Source organism: Rhopilema esculentum, chromosome 18, assembly GCF_057945365.1.
Source record: "Rhopilema esculentum isolate cy_ngs chromosome 18, ASM5794536v1, whole genome shotgun sequence".
Lineage (NCBI taxonomy): Eukaryota > Metazoa > Cnidaria > Scyphozoa > Rhizostomeae > Rhizostomatidae > Rhopilema > Rhopilema esculentum.
In genome coordinates, this window is record NC_142832.1 from 6,532,478 (window position 1) to 6,551,735 (window position 19,258).

A 19,258-nucleotide genomic window follows, 5' to 3' on the forward strand; every position below is an offset into this window, starting at 1 on the left:
TTCTAAGACTAGATATGTTCTGGTTTCGTTATGAGGAAAAGGAAGCAGCAAAAATTTGATTTTTCTTTCTTGACCCTTACCAAATTCAAACGCTGTCCCAGTTCAAAGACTGATCTAGGAATAATTTTCCTCTTAAAAACAGAATAAAAGAAGCATTTCATATTCTTTTAAAAGAACAGAAATGAAAATTATCAAGAATTTTGAGGCTCACTATAAAGTAAAGCATGCTTATAAACAAGTGTGAAATCGTGTTAGGTAAAAGCGGGAGTATAGCACTTTGGGATGTTGGCAGTTGGCACCTAGATAGAGGCAGTATCACCTAACATACGTGCTTGAAAATACCATAGGCGATGCTTTGCAAATGATTTTAGCGCGACCTAGCAATTAACACCTTTCATGCTTGCGGTATTCAGTGTATTGTTCGTCTTATAACAGCTCTCACCAGACTTGTTTTGTACTCAAGGCTTGTGGCTCGCGCCCATTTTCATCAACACATATTGCTAATTTACACTACCCCTTTAGAAGAATACTTTTGTTTTTGCTGAGCTTCGATATTCTTTTAAAAAATACGATTCTGCTCCTAATGTCATTCGTGTTTCATTCTTAAGAAGATTCTTGACCAAGACAACTTTTCTGTTGAGTTTGTTAAAGTTAGAAACGATGCAGATTGAGAATCAAGAAAGAACGATAGAAACTGCATTCAGTATCTTTTCATTTCAAATATGAAAAAGATAAAAAGATAAGTAACAAGCGGTAAGGGTGCTTGGCAGCCCCACCCCCTTATCTTCCCTTAATTCAAAGCAGCCTACAGCCACCACTGTGCATTGCGACCTTTGAGCAGGGGTGCAGGCAATGAGTTGATTGGTCCACCGGTATACAGATTGTGTTGGTGTAATTTCCTCAGATAGGTAGCACCTAGCTTGTTATAAACAGTTCCAGCGTCTTATTATTGTTATTATTTTATCACCATTGTATCCAATACTTCATGTCCTTGTAGCTAAAATCTGTTGTCACTTTTCTTTTGAAAAACCAAATGAGCAGAATATGATGGGGACAAACTATCGATTGGGTATATTCATAACGAACTATCAATAAGTGATACCAAAGCAACATATACGTTTTAATTGCTTCGTTGATTCAAGCTATAAAAGCTTAAGATTATTGGTTTGAAGAAACTTTTAAAACGTTTCTAGACTCAGCTCCAGTGATAGACCTAAAATTTAAACGTACTTGAGCAACTACCTGATATGACAGTGATATGGACAATCGTTCTTCGTTTTTATTACAAACATTCTTCGTCGTATCTACTACGAAAATGTCTGCCAAAAAGTACCACAATACGCATTGATGTTAAGCAAAAGGATGCCAGAAGGCCAGCAATTAGCATAAGCAAGGCTACATTAACTATTACAGGGATGTCAAACTCAATCACAAAAAGGACCAATACGCAATGCCTGGTCCGAGTCAAGCCATAAAAACAAAGCATCTCTTAAGAACTTGAATATTGATTGCCAGTCTATATTTTTTGGATGAAAATAAATTCAAACAGCTTTTTAGTGAAAAATATTAGATCGCTTTGTTAGTAAGTACTGTTTGCACTTGAATAGCCTGTGTAAAAAAAGACCCGAGGCGAAATATGGCGTGTCAGGCGGGTCTTCGAGCTTGACATCCCTTACCTAAATTATTGTATTGCTTTGCGCAAGCATGAATTGAAAATACTTTGAAGCGAAATAATCAAACAAGCTCTCCCAAAAGCTTGAGATTAGCTGCAGCAAAATTTACTTCGTGTCACTGTTGATTTCAAAAACGGCCTTTGCAATTTCTCCCTTTCGTAGAGCGTCAAGGGCAGCCGGGTAATCTTGCAATGAGAATATTTTCGTGCATAGTTTTTGAAAATCCAGGTATCCAAGGGCTCCCATTTCTTTCACCATTTTAATGGCTTTGGGAAACGTATTTGGGTTGATATGAGAGCCGACTATCACCAGTTCTTTGTTATAGATTTCAAACGGGTCTATCTTTATCTCGGAGTTTTGTGGACAGCAGCCAAACAGCACCAACTTAGCACCTAAAAGAGCCAAAAATACAGTGTCACAACTGGATCTCTGTTCTGTAAAGGATTACCTCCATGATACTCTTACACGTGGTGGATGCATTGAGTCGTAATAAAAGTAGAAGGTATACCCAGGTACTTCTGGCCAAGATCTAAGTGATCCAGCTCCACTGGTGGACCTTCCACTGTGCCCTAGTATAGTGGTCGAGTCGAAATTTGAAAAAAGTTGAAAAACAGTTGAAAAACAATTAAAGGAGCTCTGCTTGTACTTGAAAAGTCCAGGAATTTGCGTTATTTTTATACTTTTCAATCCTTTTCCTGAATGCCCCTTTCTCCAAGAACAATATTGAAAGTTTAGAAAAATACCATATCAGTAATAGGGACAAATTTACTCCCTATTCTTCTTTGTTTCACCGTAAACAAACAGTCCAAAAGAGGAGGAGAATAGTTGAAATTGCTCTTGAAAACTCATGATAGGGTTCTTTGATTTTGAGAAAGAATTTTAGATATCCAAGTTGTATCTATAGAATAGGCTCGAGAATCTAGTGTAGAATCTGTTTAAATTCAAAACAAAAATAGTGCAGCAGAAAGAGCTTGTATTCCCTTATGGCCTTTTCAAATGTGTAAAAACTAGCTCCCACTGATTGGTCAACGACAGTGAAAAATGGCCAATCATAAGCGTAATTCTTCCTCTCACGATACGTTCGTGCCGCACAGTTAAAGAATATTGGCAAAAACAAGATATAGCCATGACTTCTCTTAATAATTTTTTGTTCACTTTTTTGTCAGTGTCCAACGTATTAGACTTTGAAGAGTGTTGTTTTGAAGCTTCGCAATACCAGAGTCTTTTTTAGGGAGAACAAATATGGTTCAACATATATTTGCTTGAAAGAGAAAAGCAATCCCCTTTTACATAACCAGATGAATGGCTAAACAGAGGAAGTTTGGAAATGTTCTGCAAAAAGGGGACATTTCACCAAACACCCCCAAAACAAGGACACCTTATGCCTCCGTCTCTAAACATTCAGTGCTAAGTGAAATTGACTTTCGTCAACAAAGCATAAATGCAATGGCAAACTTACCTCTGCGAGTGTAAAGGAATTCCTGTTCTATGGCCTTGGGTGACCCAGTACAGTCAACAATGATATCAAATCCCCAGTCTTCGTTGCCTTCTCGTTTTGCTTCTTGATATTGGTTGAAAAGATGATCAGGATGCACAACTTTTAGGCCTAGCCCCAAATTGCACGCCGCTGTTCGTCGCTTTTCTGATGTATCCATGACGACGAAATCGCGAAATCCTCGAAAGTGAAATATTGAGGAGAAGAGCAACCCGATGATACCTTAAATCAAATTTTTGCAATAACGTCACTCGCTATACTTAATAAAACGGTGAAAAACAGAGAGTAATTTGAAGGATATGAGTATTAAAGGAAAAGAGGGAATGCTGAAAATGAGGAGACAATAACAGGAGACAAAGGCCACAAAGGGGAGAGTATACGGCAGGGTTACACGACTAGATCCTTGAAAGAAATTTTTTTTAATCAAGGGAAAATTAAATACAGGAATTACATTCTATTTTAAATCGAAAATTATTATCATCATGATTCCGAAAAAAAATCACGGAGCTTTGATGGTTTCAATAACAAAACCTGCTAAAGAAAACTTGTTAAGTACGATATGGAAACTATATCATCGTAAGCGTCCCAGCAGCATCGCCGAGCTCTGCTGGGACACGTCCCCGTCGCTTACGACGATATGGAAACCAGGCTTTAGAATCTGGTCTTATATTATTCTCTTAAAATTAAGAGCCGAAGAACCATATTAGCATAAAAATTAATGGTTTTGAAAAGACGTGTACTTCTCAATAACGCGGACTGTGAATTTGTTTCCCAATTTCCCAATCCTTTAGCTATTGGCCTTTGGAGAGGCGAATTAAATTCGGTTGAAAAAGGAGCCTAGGTTGGGAGGTTCAAAACAACAAAACATTATTCCAAACAAAGTACTCGTTACAACGGCAATTACAGCTTGCTTCTGCTAGAAACCATAGCACAAAAATGCAAGAAAATCAGTCAATGCCTTAGTGGCGCTGTTAAAACGATTGTAGTTCAATTTTTTGGAAATTAACTTATCGGTCCATTTCTTATTTAGAGGTTTACTGAAACCCCACCTACATCATTGCCAAAGGGGACCAATCCCCATTCACTGAGAGACTTGAGCATTTTATGGTCCATCAACACTACAAAAAGATTCTCTGGAGCCATTTTCCATTTTAAAAGCCTCTATCATTAATTAAGGCAGCCACAAGTCCTAACTTTCAAGAGTCGGTACTTGATACTTTAGAGACATTAAAGTCCACATTATTTAATCCTAGCTAATAAAGGCAGCCCCTGCCACAATCAGTTAGGTACACATGAAAATTTTTCACTGCCTTGTTACTATGAAAAGCTAATCATTTCTTTGCTACAAACTATTCCCGTAAACATTTAATTTGTATATTCATTTCAAAAGGTACAGGATTCTAGTTCACAGAATATCAAAATATTTTGTCAATGAGGATTCACGTATGTTGCACGAAAACCATGCTAACAAAATTTTCAGAAAGAAACTCACCAGCTCCACAAACTAGGATACTTGAATCAGATCTTATTGGCTCCATATTTTCAAAGCCACGCACAATGCATGAGAATGGCTCACAAAGTACTCCCATCGACATAGGGATTTCTTCTGGTAGTGGATGAACTAAAACTGCAGAAACCTATAAAGAATACACAGTGCATTAAGCCTTAGAGATGACAGCAAACCATTGAATTACTGGAAAGCATAACTTGTTTATGATTCAATTCTTGGTTTTGACGGAGTAAAAACCTACATTAGTCTAAGTACAAGGCAAAATAATTACTTCAGACATTAAAACATTTCATTTCAAGATTTAACTACACAAGAAAATTATATATATGTGCAGAGTGTAGAGTTAGGGGGCAAAGAGAGCTAAGCTTCCCTTGTTGACAGGAAAAGGTAACACTTTTCAACCTCTAGCTTGTTTTCTGAAAAAATACAAGAACCCCCTTGTTCTTATCATAGCACTCCTCCCCTGTTTGTGTTGGATTGTTTTCGCCCAAATTATGTGCTCACACATCTGCACTTCAAATAATACTCTTCTGTGCTGTTATTCAGGATATTCATATCATGGTTTGCATACCTACTCAAGATGCAATTTTCTGCCTTTCATAAATATTTCCTATTCAATTATCCATGATATGCTTCATTGGTATCGTTAAATTTGAACAAATGAGAACCATCTTCATTCCAACTTATGACTTGTTGTTAGAACCATTCTCCCCTATTACACACCTGCCCATTTCACTGAATTTCAGGAAAATTGCCCTATCCCATATTGAGATGACAAGGCCTCCTCTGGATTAAGACTGATTTTTTGCTTCCTTTTTCGCTTATCTGCAAAGAACTTGGAACTTTTTTATCCTTTTAACAAAAACCTTTTAACAGTCTCCAAATATATTGTATGCAGATAATTTTTTCCCTCAGGTGAATAACTGCAGTCCTATAAAATTTATTTTCATTAAGTGCATTACATTTTCATACCCTGGAAATTCATCAGAAAACAAATCAAACATTCAAACCTTGCAATATTTTGCCCAACCACCATTTTTCCAAATTCCAATGTATGAGCGTATCCCCCCAACTTGGCAAAAATGAGGATCACCCCTTGTGCAGTAGTTGCATACATCACAATTACTGCTTGGATTCACCACGACCCTATTACATAGAAGCATCAAAAATAAGAAACATTTCAATGCATCAAGTCAAAATGCATGCAACAAAACGATTCTTACAATTCATTTATTTCTAAATTCTAAATGTAGCATTACCATATTAATCAAAATCAATTTGAATCTTTTCCCCATTTGTAAGTACTTGCATCTATAATTCCAGACAAAAATGGTTGAGACTTTTAAAGGAAAGCTTATATTTTCACTTTCCTTGAAAAAATAACTCCCCCCCCCCCTCCCCCAATTCAATGTTGAACACATGATTTTGAAGGAGAAATGATAGAGCTACAAATCTAACATTGCTTTGGGGGGAAAGGGGGGATTCGAATTTACAGGGGCAAGGTAAAGTACAAAATTACAAAAATTGCATTTTGTCTCAGCATTTTTGTCTGGGAATGTAGATACTTCCAGTTTCATAAATAATTACATTTAGCATTTGATATTATCAAAGTACTAAATTATAAAGTAATTGGTATAAATAAAATAGCTTCTAAACTGATCTAAAAGTTGATAATGTTTATTCTTGTTCTCATGCCATCCTTACTGTTGATCAATAAAGTTATCTATCCATTTGAAGGTAAAACAATTACTTGAGGTACCTTGCTTAGAGCATAAAATTCTTTAAGTATAAATCAGTTTTGAGAAAGATGACAGGAAAATACAATTTTATTTACAAAGTTTCATAACTTTCATTTGGAAATAAAAAGGGTTTTTTGTTCACCTTTCACCAGGCTTGACATGATTTACTTCAGTCCCAATATCTTCTGCAACACCACAAAATTCATGTCCCAGAACAAAAGCAGATTTTGATGCAGGAAATTCTCCACTTATTATATGCAAATCAGTACCACAGACACCAGCATAGCTTACCTAAAACAAATTATCATACAAAGATATTTGTAGCCACACATGAAAGATTTTGATGGCAATGTCAAAGCCCACAAACCAAGGTAGGGAAAAAACTTCTCAGCTTTGCCTCGTATGTGCAACAGTTGAGTAGCAATATATACATTGATATATAAGATAGGATCTGAGATATTGACAAAAGCACAGAAAAGCCCTTTGTTTTTGTAAGGGGCTTTTGCATTATAAAGGTCTGCATTGTTTCATAAAAAAGACACATGTCTAAGACCCTGTCAACATGATATGTTATTCAAACATATATGATGTGTCATCTAGGCGTTCTGTTGAAATAGAGAGGTTGGAGGACAAGTTCTTTTCTGCTTCATGCTTCATACCAGAGGTCAACTTTGTCAGATAACATTGCCACTATTTGATATGATATGCCAAGCCAATGGGCAGTGTGATTCTGTCAAAGTTTCATGCCAAAGGTCAAAGGACAAAGTATTTGAATTGCTGTAATATTATGAGCTTGGAATTAAATATATGCCAGGAAGATTCACTATTTTGTGCATAGAGCAGGACAGTTTGAAGTTGCTACTCTCAGTTTCACAATTAATGCAATCATCAGGCTGCAAGCATGAAACTCAGAATGGCCCTGTTCTATACACCAATTTAAGCTTGCTGCCTATATGGCATGGAGAACTATTTGACAGACAGGTAAAAAGTAGTTTTCATGCCAAGAAGATTACTCATATCTTCAGAGACCTTCTATTTATTTCAGGTATTATGAATCGCAGACTGAACTTCCCTTTATTTTAAGTGTCCTAAGGTCAAAGGACAAAATTATTCTGATTGCTGCAATATCAAGCCAAGCGTTTGAAATAAAATTTATTCAAAAAGAAGATTATTCATATCTTCAGAGACCTTCTATTTATTTTAGGTATTGTGAATCGCAGACTGAGCATTCTGTAAACGGGGCTCTATAAAAATAAGATGCTCTCAGACCTTAACCAAGACTTCTTTCGCACCAAGCTGTTTTGCAAGTGGTCTAGTTATGACAGACAACTGCCCCTCAAACAACTGTACTGCTTCGTTCATTTTCAGTAGTATTTTCACCCAAGCTGTACGAGGACCACCTCGAATAAAAAGACGCGCAGTTTCGAACAACAGGAAGCTTCGTTCCACTCCTACCAGGCCTCAATAGCCTCTTTGTATTGTTATGTAAATCGCTGAGCTCATTATCATATGCCAGGTCAACAAATACTGAATTCCACAAGTATTATGCCTCGACACCATCCTTTTTATCCAAGGAATTTTTTTTAGTCTCCTCCTCTCGACTGACTGCGGTCGCAAAAGAAACATTCGGAGGACAACTATTAGGCAGGACTATGGCTGCAAAAATCTGATTTCTCACCTAACAGAGATAATCTTGATAGTTTTTTATATCTACTTTCCAGTATCCAGTATCCAAGATAGAACCAAACAAGTTTTCACTCAGTATCACGTGACTGACGACGCCGTCGATAACGGTAAAAACAGTCATAAATCCGCTATTTATTCAAAATAAATTGCACGATTCAGCAATTGTAGGTCTTATGTGAATGCGCGTTTCAAGAGCTTTCAGTTGATGTATCATACTTATTTCATATTTTGCTGACAATTGCTTATTTTGTTATGTCATTAGTGGATTTCCCAAGTTTTGCTACAAACGCTCAAACAATGGGTTCTATCGTCACGCATAGCTGAGAACGATCAAAATTGATGCCAAAAATAGATCATGAGTCGATTACTTCGTCACTTCGCCTCCGAACAGGACATACAAAACCATAAAAAACATTAAAGTTGGTGAAGGAAAAGTAGAAACCGTACTAAAACGTGATAGAAATGCAACCGCTCATTCGCCTCGTCAAGGCTTGCTCTTGTCGAAGGTGGTCTTGCTTTGGATAGCAGAGCCCGTTTATCCGAGAACTGGGATGCGAAAAGGGAGGTAAATCGAGAGGTTTTAGTTAGGCTATCTTAGTTCTCTTATTTTACCTTGATGCAGGTGATACCAGCCCTAGAAAGCTGAATGCCTGTCTTTGCAGCAAGTTAAATTTGCATTTAATGTACCACATAGAAAAGTCGAAAAAACACGCCATAACGACTGTGATGTTAGCAGAAAGACGAGACGGAAAGGCAAATTGACTGCTCTCTGAATTGGAAGGAAAATCCAAGGTTTTACTGCGACGTGCTACGATCTTTCTGCCTTAGAAAAGGTAAAAAACAGATGAGTCGAAGACACATAAAATCTGTTCGAGCCTTTCAAGGTTACGAAGAAATAAACCAGCTGCAATAAAGCGAAAACATGCTTCCAAATAAATCTAGACAGATGAGTAAAGGAAATGTAAACGAATTTGCTAAATTGATAGCAATTATTTTAGAAACACTGCTCGCTATTCTAAACAATCGAGTGCGTCTTTATGACAGATACGTTTTCTGTTGTTGTTGTTGTTTAGGTATTGCTGTTCGGAGTGGCTTTTGACGTTCAGGTTGTCCTGGCTGTTAAGTGTTGCTTGTTGTTGCATTGCACATTGATTTGATTAGTTTGCGCTTGTTTCTTCAGGGTAGGCCTCGGCTTTTCAATGTCTGCGTCCTCACCAAATAATATAAACAGAGAACATGTAGAAGAAGGCCAAACACCCTTTTGAGAAACAGGCACCGACTTAATTTTTAGCGCTTTTTATCTAACTGCTATTAGGGGCTATGATGTGATTGCTATTTCTTTGTTTGCCTTTGACAGCAAACCTTCAAACTGCACATCTGAATTTTCAATGTTTGCTAAAGTTATTGTCTCTGGACAACAAACCTAACAACATTTATTGATGAAATTTTAAAAAAATTGTCATTAATTTAACCATTGATAATGAAAAAGGCTTTATTTTCTGTTGTATTAATTGTTGTTCTGTTGTATTATTAATTGTATAATTGCTAACTAACTATAATAACTTCGACTTTCATCTGACTATCAGCAGAGCAACTGAATAAATCTGGAACTGCTATTGCCTTTAAAAGATATTATCAGTTTGAAAAAACGTTGTTACTGTTTCGTCTGTAGTTGTTTGCCTCAAAATTGTTTTTGCATCGAAGGCCCTACGCTGTAGTTGCTTAGAAGACACCACAAAAGTAAACAAGCAACTAAAATATGCAACATAAGAAACGGAGCAAACATACAGCATTTAAAGAAATTCGGAAATAATTAATGAGAGATTGATTTCCTTCCTTTTCTCGATCGAAACAAAACGGCTTTGCCTCGATTGCAACTTGAATTTTGGCGGGAAATATTTGACAGTACGTTGCACTGCTAGGATATAAACAAATTTTTTGCGGTACAGAATATGAAAATGGCTTTGAAAAAAGCAAACATTTCACAACATACTTCTAAAAGTTTTTCGTCTGACACTACTCAGAGCATACAACGTCAGAATAAGGGTCCGAAAAAACACGATAAAAAATATATACCCAGTTGTGGATCGAAATAGGCCAATCAGAAAAACGCAAGCACAGGACATGTATAGTTGACCAATCAGTGCTGCGTGCCAATAGAAAAATAATTCAAGATCAAGTGTATCATTCAATTCAGGGTAAACAAACAACGTAATCGCTCTTGAAAGAAATAATAGTATTTGCCTCAACAGCCCGTTAGTTTTAGATCGCCCATCCTATCTTTGCACAAAAGTGCCCACAAGCCTCGAGTTGAACACGAGAAAGACAAATGGCGGGGAAACTATTGAAAAGAGCTTGGTTTAAGCGGGAAGGATGCAGGTTGAAAATCGAGAAAGAACGATCGAAACTGCGTTAAGTATCTTTTCATATCAAATATCACAACGATAAACGTTAAGCGACAAGTGATTAGTAAGCGTAACAGCCCCAACCCCCTTATCATCTCTTAATTTAAAGCAGACTACATCCATTATAACGATTTACGACTTTTGGGCGGTTTATAAAGGTAATGATTAGTCGTTCAAGATTTTGTTTTTTATCAATAGTTTTTGTCCTAGCAATTTGTCACTTCACTATTCTCTCGAAAAACCGAATGAGCAGATTATGATCTGGAAGGAACATAGAATGGGGTCTCATAACCTACTGAACGGGTATAAAACCTTTTATAAAAAATATATTGAAAACGAGTTTCAGCTTCCTCGCACAACTGAGCGCAATCCTTTTGGGCATAACATTAGTCTTTCAGACCACACAAGGCTCCAAAGAATAAACTTACGGTCTTCCATTGGTTATGCGTTGAATGAAACGATGCCAATCCGATGCATTTTTAAACATAATTGGGCACTTTTTTGGACCAAACTTTTTCCCAACCGAGAAACTAGCATTTTTTCCCGAAATCGTACAGGTCGAAATGATATCCCTTGGAAAGCCACTGTTTGGAAGACTTTCATTGATTTTGTTAAGCTCAGGGCCTAATTTAGAATTGATGTTTATTATAAGTGCCATGTGGGCTAAGGTTTTATTAGACAGAATAAAGGAATATCAACGGATATGTTACCTAGAAAAAGTTGGTTTTCTTTTAAACACTAGTGAGAAATTCAGCTCTTTCCTTTTGTACACAAGCATCAAGAAAACTTTAGATGTTATTTTCCTCCTTTTCAATGGTGAATCTGAGAGCTGGATGCATCGAGCTGAGTTTTTCACAAAAACAGAGACATTCCTATCTTGAGCTGAAAATTACAAAAGTGTTGACAAAATCGTCTTCTCTGCCTCATTCAATCAAGTTTTCAAAGCTTAAGGCTTCTCCAGACTCTGCTCTGGGATGGTCAAGAGTTACTTTCTCAGTCTTTATCAACCCCCTTTTTATGACAATGTTGCAGATATTGTGTCATTTGTGTGCCAACTGAGTGCCTCCCAAATTTTCTTTGTACCAGCTTCAAAATTTCTACCTAAACGTGCCACAATACGCATTGATGCTAGGTAAACGTATGCCACCTAGTCAGAAACTAGCGTAAGCAATGCTGTTTAACCTTCATCAAGGGAATCGAGCCAAATCACAGAAGAGGCCAAATGTAAAGCTTGGTCCAACAAACGGGCAGAACAGAACGAAAATTCTTTCAAAAAGACCTAAACCAACTATGCTTTATAAATTGAACTTTATAAATTAAAATATTGTTGATAATATTTTAAATAAAAATAGATTCAAACAGCTATGGATTACGTAAAGGAGAAATATAAGATAAAATTGCTTTGTAAAGAAATGGTGCTTACACTTGAATAGCCTGTGTTCAAGACCCAAGATGAAATGCAGTTTGGCCTGCGGGTCTTTCAGTTTGACATCCCTTACCTAAATTACTTTATTGCTCTGCAATTGCATGAATTATTGTATGAATTAAAAATACTTTGAAGCGAAATAATCAAACAGGCTCTCCTAAAAGCTTGAAATTAGCTGCAGCAACTTCTACTTTGTCTCACTGTTGATTTCAAAAACGGCCTTTGCAATTTCCCCCTTTCGTAGAGCGTCAAGGGCAGCTGGGTAATCTTGCAATGAGAATTTTTTTGTGCATATTTTTTGAAAATCCAGGTATCCAAGGGCTCCCATTTCTTTAACCATTTTAATGGCTTTGGGAAACGTATTCGGGTTGATATGAGAGCCAATAATCACCAATTCTTTGTTATAGATCTCAAACGGGTCTATCTTTATCTCGGATTTTTCTGGACAGCAGCCAAACAGCACCAACTTAGCACCTAATGTAAAGAAACAGATGAAAGATTACTACTGTATCTTTAATTTGGTTTACTTCCATGAAACAGTCTTGATTTACGACCAGTTGTAATCGATGGCTATCAAGAACACCTGAAACTATTTGTTCAGTAGGGGGGGCAGGGGGCTTAATATATACCTAAAGTAATAGATTTGGCGCAAAATTACCCTGCCTTGCTGGAATTGTCAATTTGTAGGACATTTCATCTTAAGGCAACCCCTCCCCTAAAAATTGCCTTCCGCTGCTTCCTTGGACATTGATCACGGTGAAATTTAGAAAACGGTTGTACAAAAAAACTCTGCTTTGCTAAGACATAATAGATATTTTTCTCACAAGAGAAAGGGGCAAATTTTCACAAAAAGGATTTGCTCAACATCCCATCATCAGCAGGTTGAAAGTGCTTTGCAAATTAGAAGGCATTGACATGGGGCTCATGTCCCATCTGAAGACTGCTACTGCACAAACACAATATTTTACTTCTCCAGTACAACGTAGTTATATTCGTAAAGAAATATAAATCAAGCTAATAACAGCAACGCGATCAAGAACTGTAATTAACGATTGCATCGAGACTTTCGTGTTAGAGAAATAGGTTGCTAAAAGGCTCATTCTGCAAGGTTTGATGTTTTAGTGTATGGGTTTACATACGAGAATCTCGGTAACATATGAACAACAAAAATTGTTACATGCAATAAAACGACCAAGTTCATGAAAGGGTCGTTTGAAAACACACCCATCGCTTCAAGAACTATTGGAGTAAAACTTGCTCATTAACTGTATCACAAGACAGCCATTCTTTACGAACAGCTGACACCCTAATCGGGACGTCTTACACCTTCAGCATGTAACATAGATACAATGGCAAAACCTACCTCTGCGAGTGTATAGGAATTCCTGTTCTATGGCCTTGGGTGACCCAGTACAGTCAACAATAACATCAAATCCCCAGTCATCGTTGCCGTCTCGTTTTGCTTCTTGGTACTGGTTGAACAGATGATCTGGATGCACGACTTTTAGGCCTAGGCCCAAATTGCAAGCCACAGCCCGTCGCTTTTCTGATAGCTCCATAACGACGAAGTCACGAAATCCTCGAAAATGGAATATCGAAGCCCAAAGCAACCCGATGATACCTTTAATCAAATTTACAAGAAAAATTATACTTGTTGAGATTCACAAAAGAGTTCGAGATAAATAGGAATTAGAAGAAAACAATAGGAAGGGGGGGGGAGGAGGAAAAAGAAATAGGGGAAGAAGGGATTTCATTTTTTTTCTGCAAGAAGCCTAGGCAATCTTGCTTTTAATAGGAAGCTTAATATGAATCTAAGTTAAATCTAAGTACTACTATATTAGTAGATAATTGAGCTTTTTGTTATTAGTTTTGTTATTGAAATAAATTTCACTGTCTTAAGATCATGCACGTTTTAATTAGCTAGATACTGTTGCTTGAATTAATAATTAATTGAATTGAAAACGAAGAACGAATGCTGACGGGTTTGTTCTTTTACGAAACTTGGATCAGCAAGTAGTACCAACATTTTCTTTCTCTGGCATCCTAATTTTTGGCGACTTAGCACTAAATGTTTCTTAGTTGGTTTCTTATTTTCAGGATCTAAATAACAATGCGTCAAGTGTGAATTCACAAGATGTTAAAACATATGCTCCACATTATACTCTAAATCAACAGATGCGTTAGGTGATTACCGGGAAAGCCTACAGGCAACGGACTCTTTTTTAAAAAATGGTATGGTTCTCAATTATTCTTGAGTCTAGTACTAAAGTTTCTTAAATTTTTGGTCATCCTAGAATTAGTTTCTTGAAAACAATTTTCTTGTAAAAAACGTGCAGATCTGTCGCCCTGCTATTTATAAAAATATGTCATTTGATCATTTTGCTGAAGCGGCGAAAATTTCCTGACGATAAACAGCTTAAAAATATGATTACACTAATTGAGTTTTTTTTAAATTACAAATTTTGCGTTTGAAAGTGTTGGGATGAATGTTAACGCTAACTGTGTAGAAATTAACTCCAATGGCCCGAAACACGGAAAGAAAGACATTTGTGGACAAAGGGAAGTTGAAACACAGCCACAACAAAATATAATTCAGAAGTGTACAATGAATTCATCAGCCGAAACGCAAATTTCTTTTGAACAGCGAAATAAATATTTTAATAACTTGCAGAAGCACACTGTAAATATATAAAAAAGACCATACATGAATATATGAATAAACTGCATTCTGTTAATAAAGAGGCATATGTTTGCAAATTCACAACAATAAATATTTTTCTCAGCAAAAAACATTAAAGTAGTGACCAATTCAACTAGAAGCCATTGCATAAAAGACACATGAAAGTTATTCTAGGCCATCAAGCTGTAGTGGGATTGCAACAGCGACCGTGATTTTGGCTATGTGATCTTTTGTTTTAGTTCAATACTTTAGTTGAAGGTGTAAAGAGCCAAACTCGTTTTAAAAGGGCTACCCCTCCCCTACCTACATACTTGAAGAAGGAGAGACATGTTCCACCCGCACTTTTTACGGTCCATGGAAACTATGAAAAGACATTCTGTAGTCTTTGTGAAAACCAATCATATTGCAGCTCACAAAACCACAATTTTCACATCAGAAATTCCTTATTTAAAAAAGCAGTTACTACCAAAAAGCTCTAGGGGATGGTAAAAATGCTCGAATTACAAGTTTTTTTCATTTACAAAGATTCGAATTATAGTGGTTTATTTTCAAGAGACATGAGAATTTTGCTTCGAATTAGTAGAAGAATTACACGAGCTCAATTTATCATATATACTTGGCACAACACAAAGTTACATTGTATACGGCCAATTTAGAAAAAGTTTAGAACACTTTGTACCTCGCTGTAGTAAAAGGCTAATAATTTCTTTGGTGTCAGTCATATTAGTCAAAATTACATAAATTCTTAGGGTACTAGCAAACATAATGAAAATTTAAGATTGTTGAATGAAAACCATACTAGAAAAATTTTCAAAACGAAACTCACCAGCTCCAACAACTAAAATACTTGAATCAGATCTTAATGGTTGCATATTTTCCCATCCACGTATAAGGCAAGAGAACGGCTCACAAAACACACCAAAAGACATCGGAATTTCCTCTGGTAGTGGATGAACTAAAATTGCAGAAACCTAAAAAGAAAACATTGAGCCTTAAAGATGCCAGAAAAAAACCCTTTCATCTTCTTACTGGACAGTATAACTTGCTTATGGTTCAATTCTTTGGTTTGGACGGAGAAAATACTTACAATTCATCTAAGTAATAGGCGATCTCGTTGGATGATTCGGGCTTTCGACTGATAATTGACAAACATTTAACGTGTCGTTATCCAGTAAATAATCTATTATTTATTGCTAGTAAAAGCTTTCATAAATTACTAGTTATTTTCTTTTCAATTGTACAGCACGTAAGCTAGTATATTTAAATCATCCAGGGTCACAAAGAGCGGGGAAAGGGGTGATCAAATTCCCTAGAGCCTCAAGGTGTATGCAACCTCATAAAGTAAAGAAGTCGATTTAAAAAATTTGAATTAATCAAACGTAATAGAATTATGACTAGAAAATACTAAACTATTCTAAACGTAAGATAATGACTGTAAGAAATCATTCTGAAATGAATTTTAACCTTATCTAAAGGGCATCTTTGCCAAATTTTCTGCTCGCTTCGCTCGCAGGGGATCTGCATTTTCCCATATTACCCCAGGGGCCTCTATAACCTATTTGGGTCCTTGAACATACCTGATATAATATTTGCCAGTACTAAATAATCAAACAAACAATATATGACAAAAATAAAAACTGCTTGCGAATTGTATATCTAATTTCAATTCAGTAAAGATTAACCAAATTTTCCATCAGATTCTTTCAAACAAAAGTTATTTTCAAACGTATTTCCCACTGAAAAAAAACAAGATAAAATGCAGAAAATGAGCGTTACATTACAACTATTTTGTTATTATGAATGACTTGTCAATAGTATAATCGGTCGACCTCTTGTATCATCAATTGCCTTAGCTGAGATATCGATTTGGATATAAAAAATCATTAACGAATTGTACTTCTAGCTACTTAATTAAAGGGTGTGGTCGGCAAAGATTTCTGAAAGGTCCCATCCGAAAATCACCCATTCTCATCAATATGTGCAGTGATAAATTTTCCTTAAATTTAGACATGCTCCAAGATGTTAGCCTGTCTCCCCTCCCCCCCCCCCCGAAATGAAAGCCTGAATTTCTGCCACTGATTTGATGAAACCCATAGAGAAAAGAAGCCAGCAAATATATTCAATTATAAAAGCTAAATCTCAACTTTGGTGAAGATAAAGACATTTACACCTATTAATCAAGACAGATTGATTGGCTTCTTAGGATAAAGGCCTGTTCAAGGACAAGGGCTTTAATTAAAAAAATTCAGGGTGGGGGGCTTTGTTATGATGGGCCTATACATCTTATCTTATTCCAAATTACTAAATTAAGAGAAGAGAACTTATGTTTGTGTTCATTGCTTTTAACAAGTTAGAGAAAAATACAATCAAAATTTTTGTAACCTAGAGATCAAAATTTGCATAAACTAAGGTAAGATATTCTGTCTAACCATATTGATTAGCTCCAAAGACCTATTAGAATTGTTTGAAAAAACTTACAATAAGGACAGGCAACAAAAATCCTCTTTAATGCACAATACCTTAAAGGCAATCTGTCTCGCTGTGGATTGGTTAACTAGAACAATAGCTCGAACAATAGCCTAAACACAATTCCAGCACTCTGCCATATTTTTTACAATGCGATAAATTGAAGGCAGACTGTAAACAATAAAAAATCCCTTTGTTCTGATAATCAATCAACGTCGTGACAGATTGCCTTTAATATGTTGCATAGTGAGGTCATCAAGAAATCAACTCATATAAACCTTGCAATATGTTGCCCAGCCACCATTTTTCCAAATGCCCACAGTTGATCTTATTCCCCCAATTTTACAGAAATGAGGATCGCCTCTTGTGCAGTACCTGCATACATCACAGTTACTGTTGGGATTCACCACTACCCTATTAAAAAGAAGCATCACATTTTAGTAAATCTTGATGCATCTAATCGAAACACATATAACCAAAATAGGACACATAGCTATACTTAAGACATATATGAATTAGCAACATTGCAATACAGCCTATATTATGCAAATTGAGCAGTGTTATTTCCTATTCAAGTTAACACAATTTGGCCTTTTACATTATAAAAAATGGGTTTGAAAAGAGCTTGTAAAAGATTTGTTGGTTTTAGTTGAAGTTTCCTGTAAGTTGATATTTTTAATGTCCACTTTAGCAAAAATTTGTGGAGTTGTGAAACAAATTTTTAAAGGCAAAATTATTATTCCTTTCTAATTTTTCCTGGAAACTGAACATGAAATTTATTTCTACCTTTCTCCAGGCTTGATGTGTTTTACTTCAGTCCCAACGTCTTCTGCAACACCACAAAATTCATGTCCCAACACAACAGCAGATTTTGATACAGGAAATTCTCCACTTAATATATGTAAATCCGTACCACAGACACCAGCATAGCTTACCTAAAATAAAATACTTGATAAACACATGTTTACATTGACACAAAACAGATTTGAAATGGTAAAATGTGACGCAAATTTCAGAACCTCCCAATGTAGGGGCAGGAAATAAAAGCTTTTTATGAACAGGTGTGGGAATGGCTTAGTGGTTAGGGACCCATACTACAGACCCCAGGGCCCCAGTTTGCAGAGCATGACGATGACGCACCCAGGATGTAGAGATGGTATTGTTGAAGAAGCACCTAAAACTGTTTCCATTTCATTCAAAGGAAAAATTATAGCTGGCAGATCTGACACCTTCAGGTAATTTATGCACTCATATATGAGGTGCACGGCTGTTGGCATACCAAAGATCTTGTCAAAAATGGTCATTCTCTGCAAACTGGCAAGTGTCTGGGCTAAAGAGCGAGGAAATCACAAGCTCTCTGGAATGCAATGTAGTGTAGAACTTATGGGGTGTAGTCACATCAAGAGGAAGGACCAGGACACTGCTTGATAGGCATTTCTACAGAGTGCCCTAAAAGCTACCTTCGGGTGCTATATGGAAGCAAATACTTTTCAAACCCCTAAGTAAGTAATCAATTCCTCAAATACTTTTCGAGCTATTTTCCCATATATTGAAACAGCTGAGTAACCACAGGAATATTCTCAACTAACAATCTACCTGTTCCACTGGTTTATCAAAAGACCATAAGATTTAGAGACAATTGCTGACGAAGAATTTGTTCTAGTAAACAAAATAATTTAAACTCATATAATCAGATTGATGAGAAAGATGAGAAATATTGGTTGATGATTGATGAGAAAGACGTTCACCATAAAGATTAAAGATTGAACGGACCATGGCATACTAGCCGTTTGCTAATAAAAATGATCAAAAAATGAAGTTTATTTGATACATTTATCAATCTGAGATGATATTTTGCACTTTGCTCCGTGTTTATGTTTCGATGAACGACGTCAGGGGGAGGGCCTAATCATAGCGTCGCTAATCGTTTAAAGCAGGTTCTACGAAAAATACGATGCTCAGACCTTAATCAAGACTTCCTTCGCACCAAGCTGTTTTGCAAGTGGTCTAGTTATGACAGATAACTGCCCCTCAAACAACTGTACTGCTTCGTTCATTTTCAGTAATGTTTCCACGTAGGCTGCAAGACAGGAACCAACATAACGAGCAGTTTTGCAATCTCGTTTTCACAGCGAGACTCTGTTGACTTCTCGTGTTACCAATCTTTTTAGACTTCTG

General features: G+C 36.4%; 2 protein-coding genes across 2 annotated transcripts; both read right to left on the reverse strand.

Annotated features, from left to right (window-relative positions):
- Window positions 1–693: 693 nt before the first annotated feature.
- Window positions 694–7,890, reverse strand: LOC135680858 (uncharacterized). The gene is made up of 6 exons (XM_065195062.2): window positions 7,687–7,890; window positions 6,560–6,708; window positions 5,689–5,824; window positions 4,661–4,805; window positions 3,133–3,390; window positions 694–2,065 (listed from the first exon to the last, which is right to left on the reverse strand). Exons 1-6 carry the CDS (start codon window positions 7,777–7,779, stop codon window positions 1,779–1,781), a joined length of 1,068 nt encoding a protein of 355 aa, XP_065051134.2. The 5' UTR covers window positions 7,780–7,890; the 3' UTR covers window positions 694–1,778.
- A 2,620-nt stretch (window positions 7,891–10,510) lies between these two features.
- Window positions 10,511–19,200, reverse strand: LOC135696797 (uncharacterized). The gene is made up of 6 exons (XM_065216313.2): window positions 19,045–19,200; window positions 17,867–18,015; window positions 17,359–17,494; window positions 15,441–15,585; window positions 13,298–13,555; window positions 10,511–12,408 (listed from the first exon to the last, which is right to left on the reverse strand). Exons 1-6 carry the CDS (start codon window positions 19,135–19,137, stop codon window positions 12,122–12,124), a joined length of 1,068 nt encoding a protein of 355 aa, XP_065072385.1. The 5' UTR covers window positions 19,138–19,200; the 3' UTR covers window positions 10,511–12,121.
- Window positions 19,201–19,258: the final 58 nt, after the last annotated feature.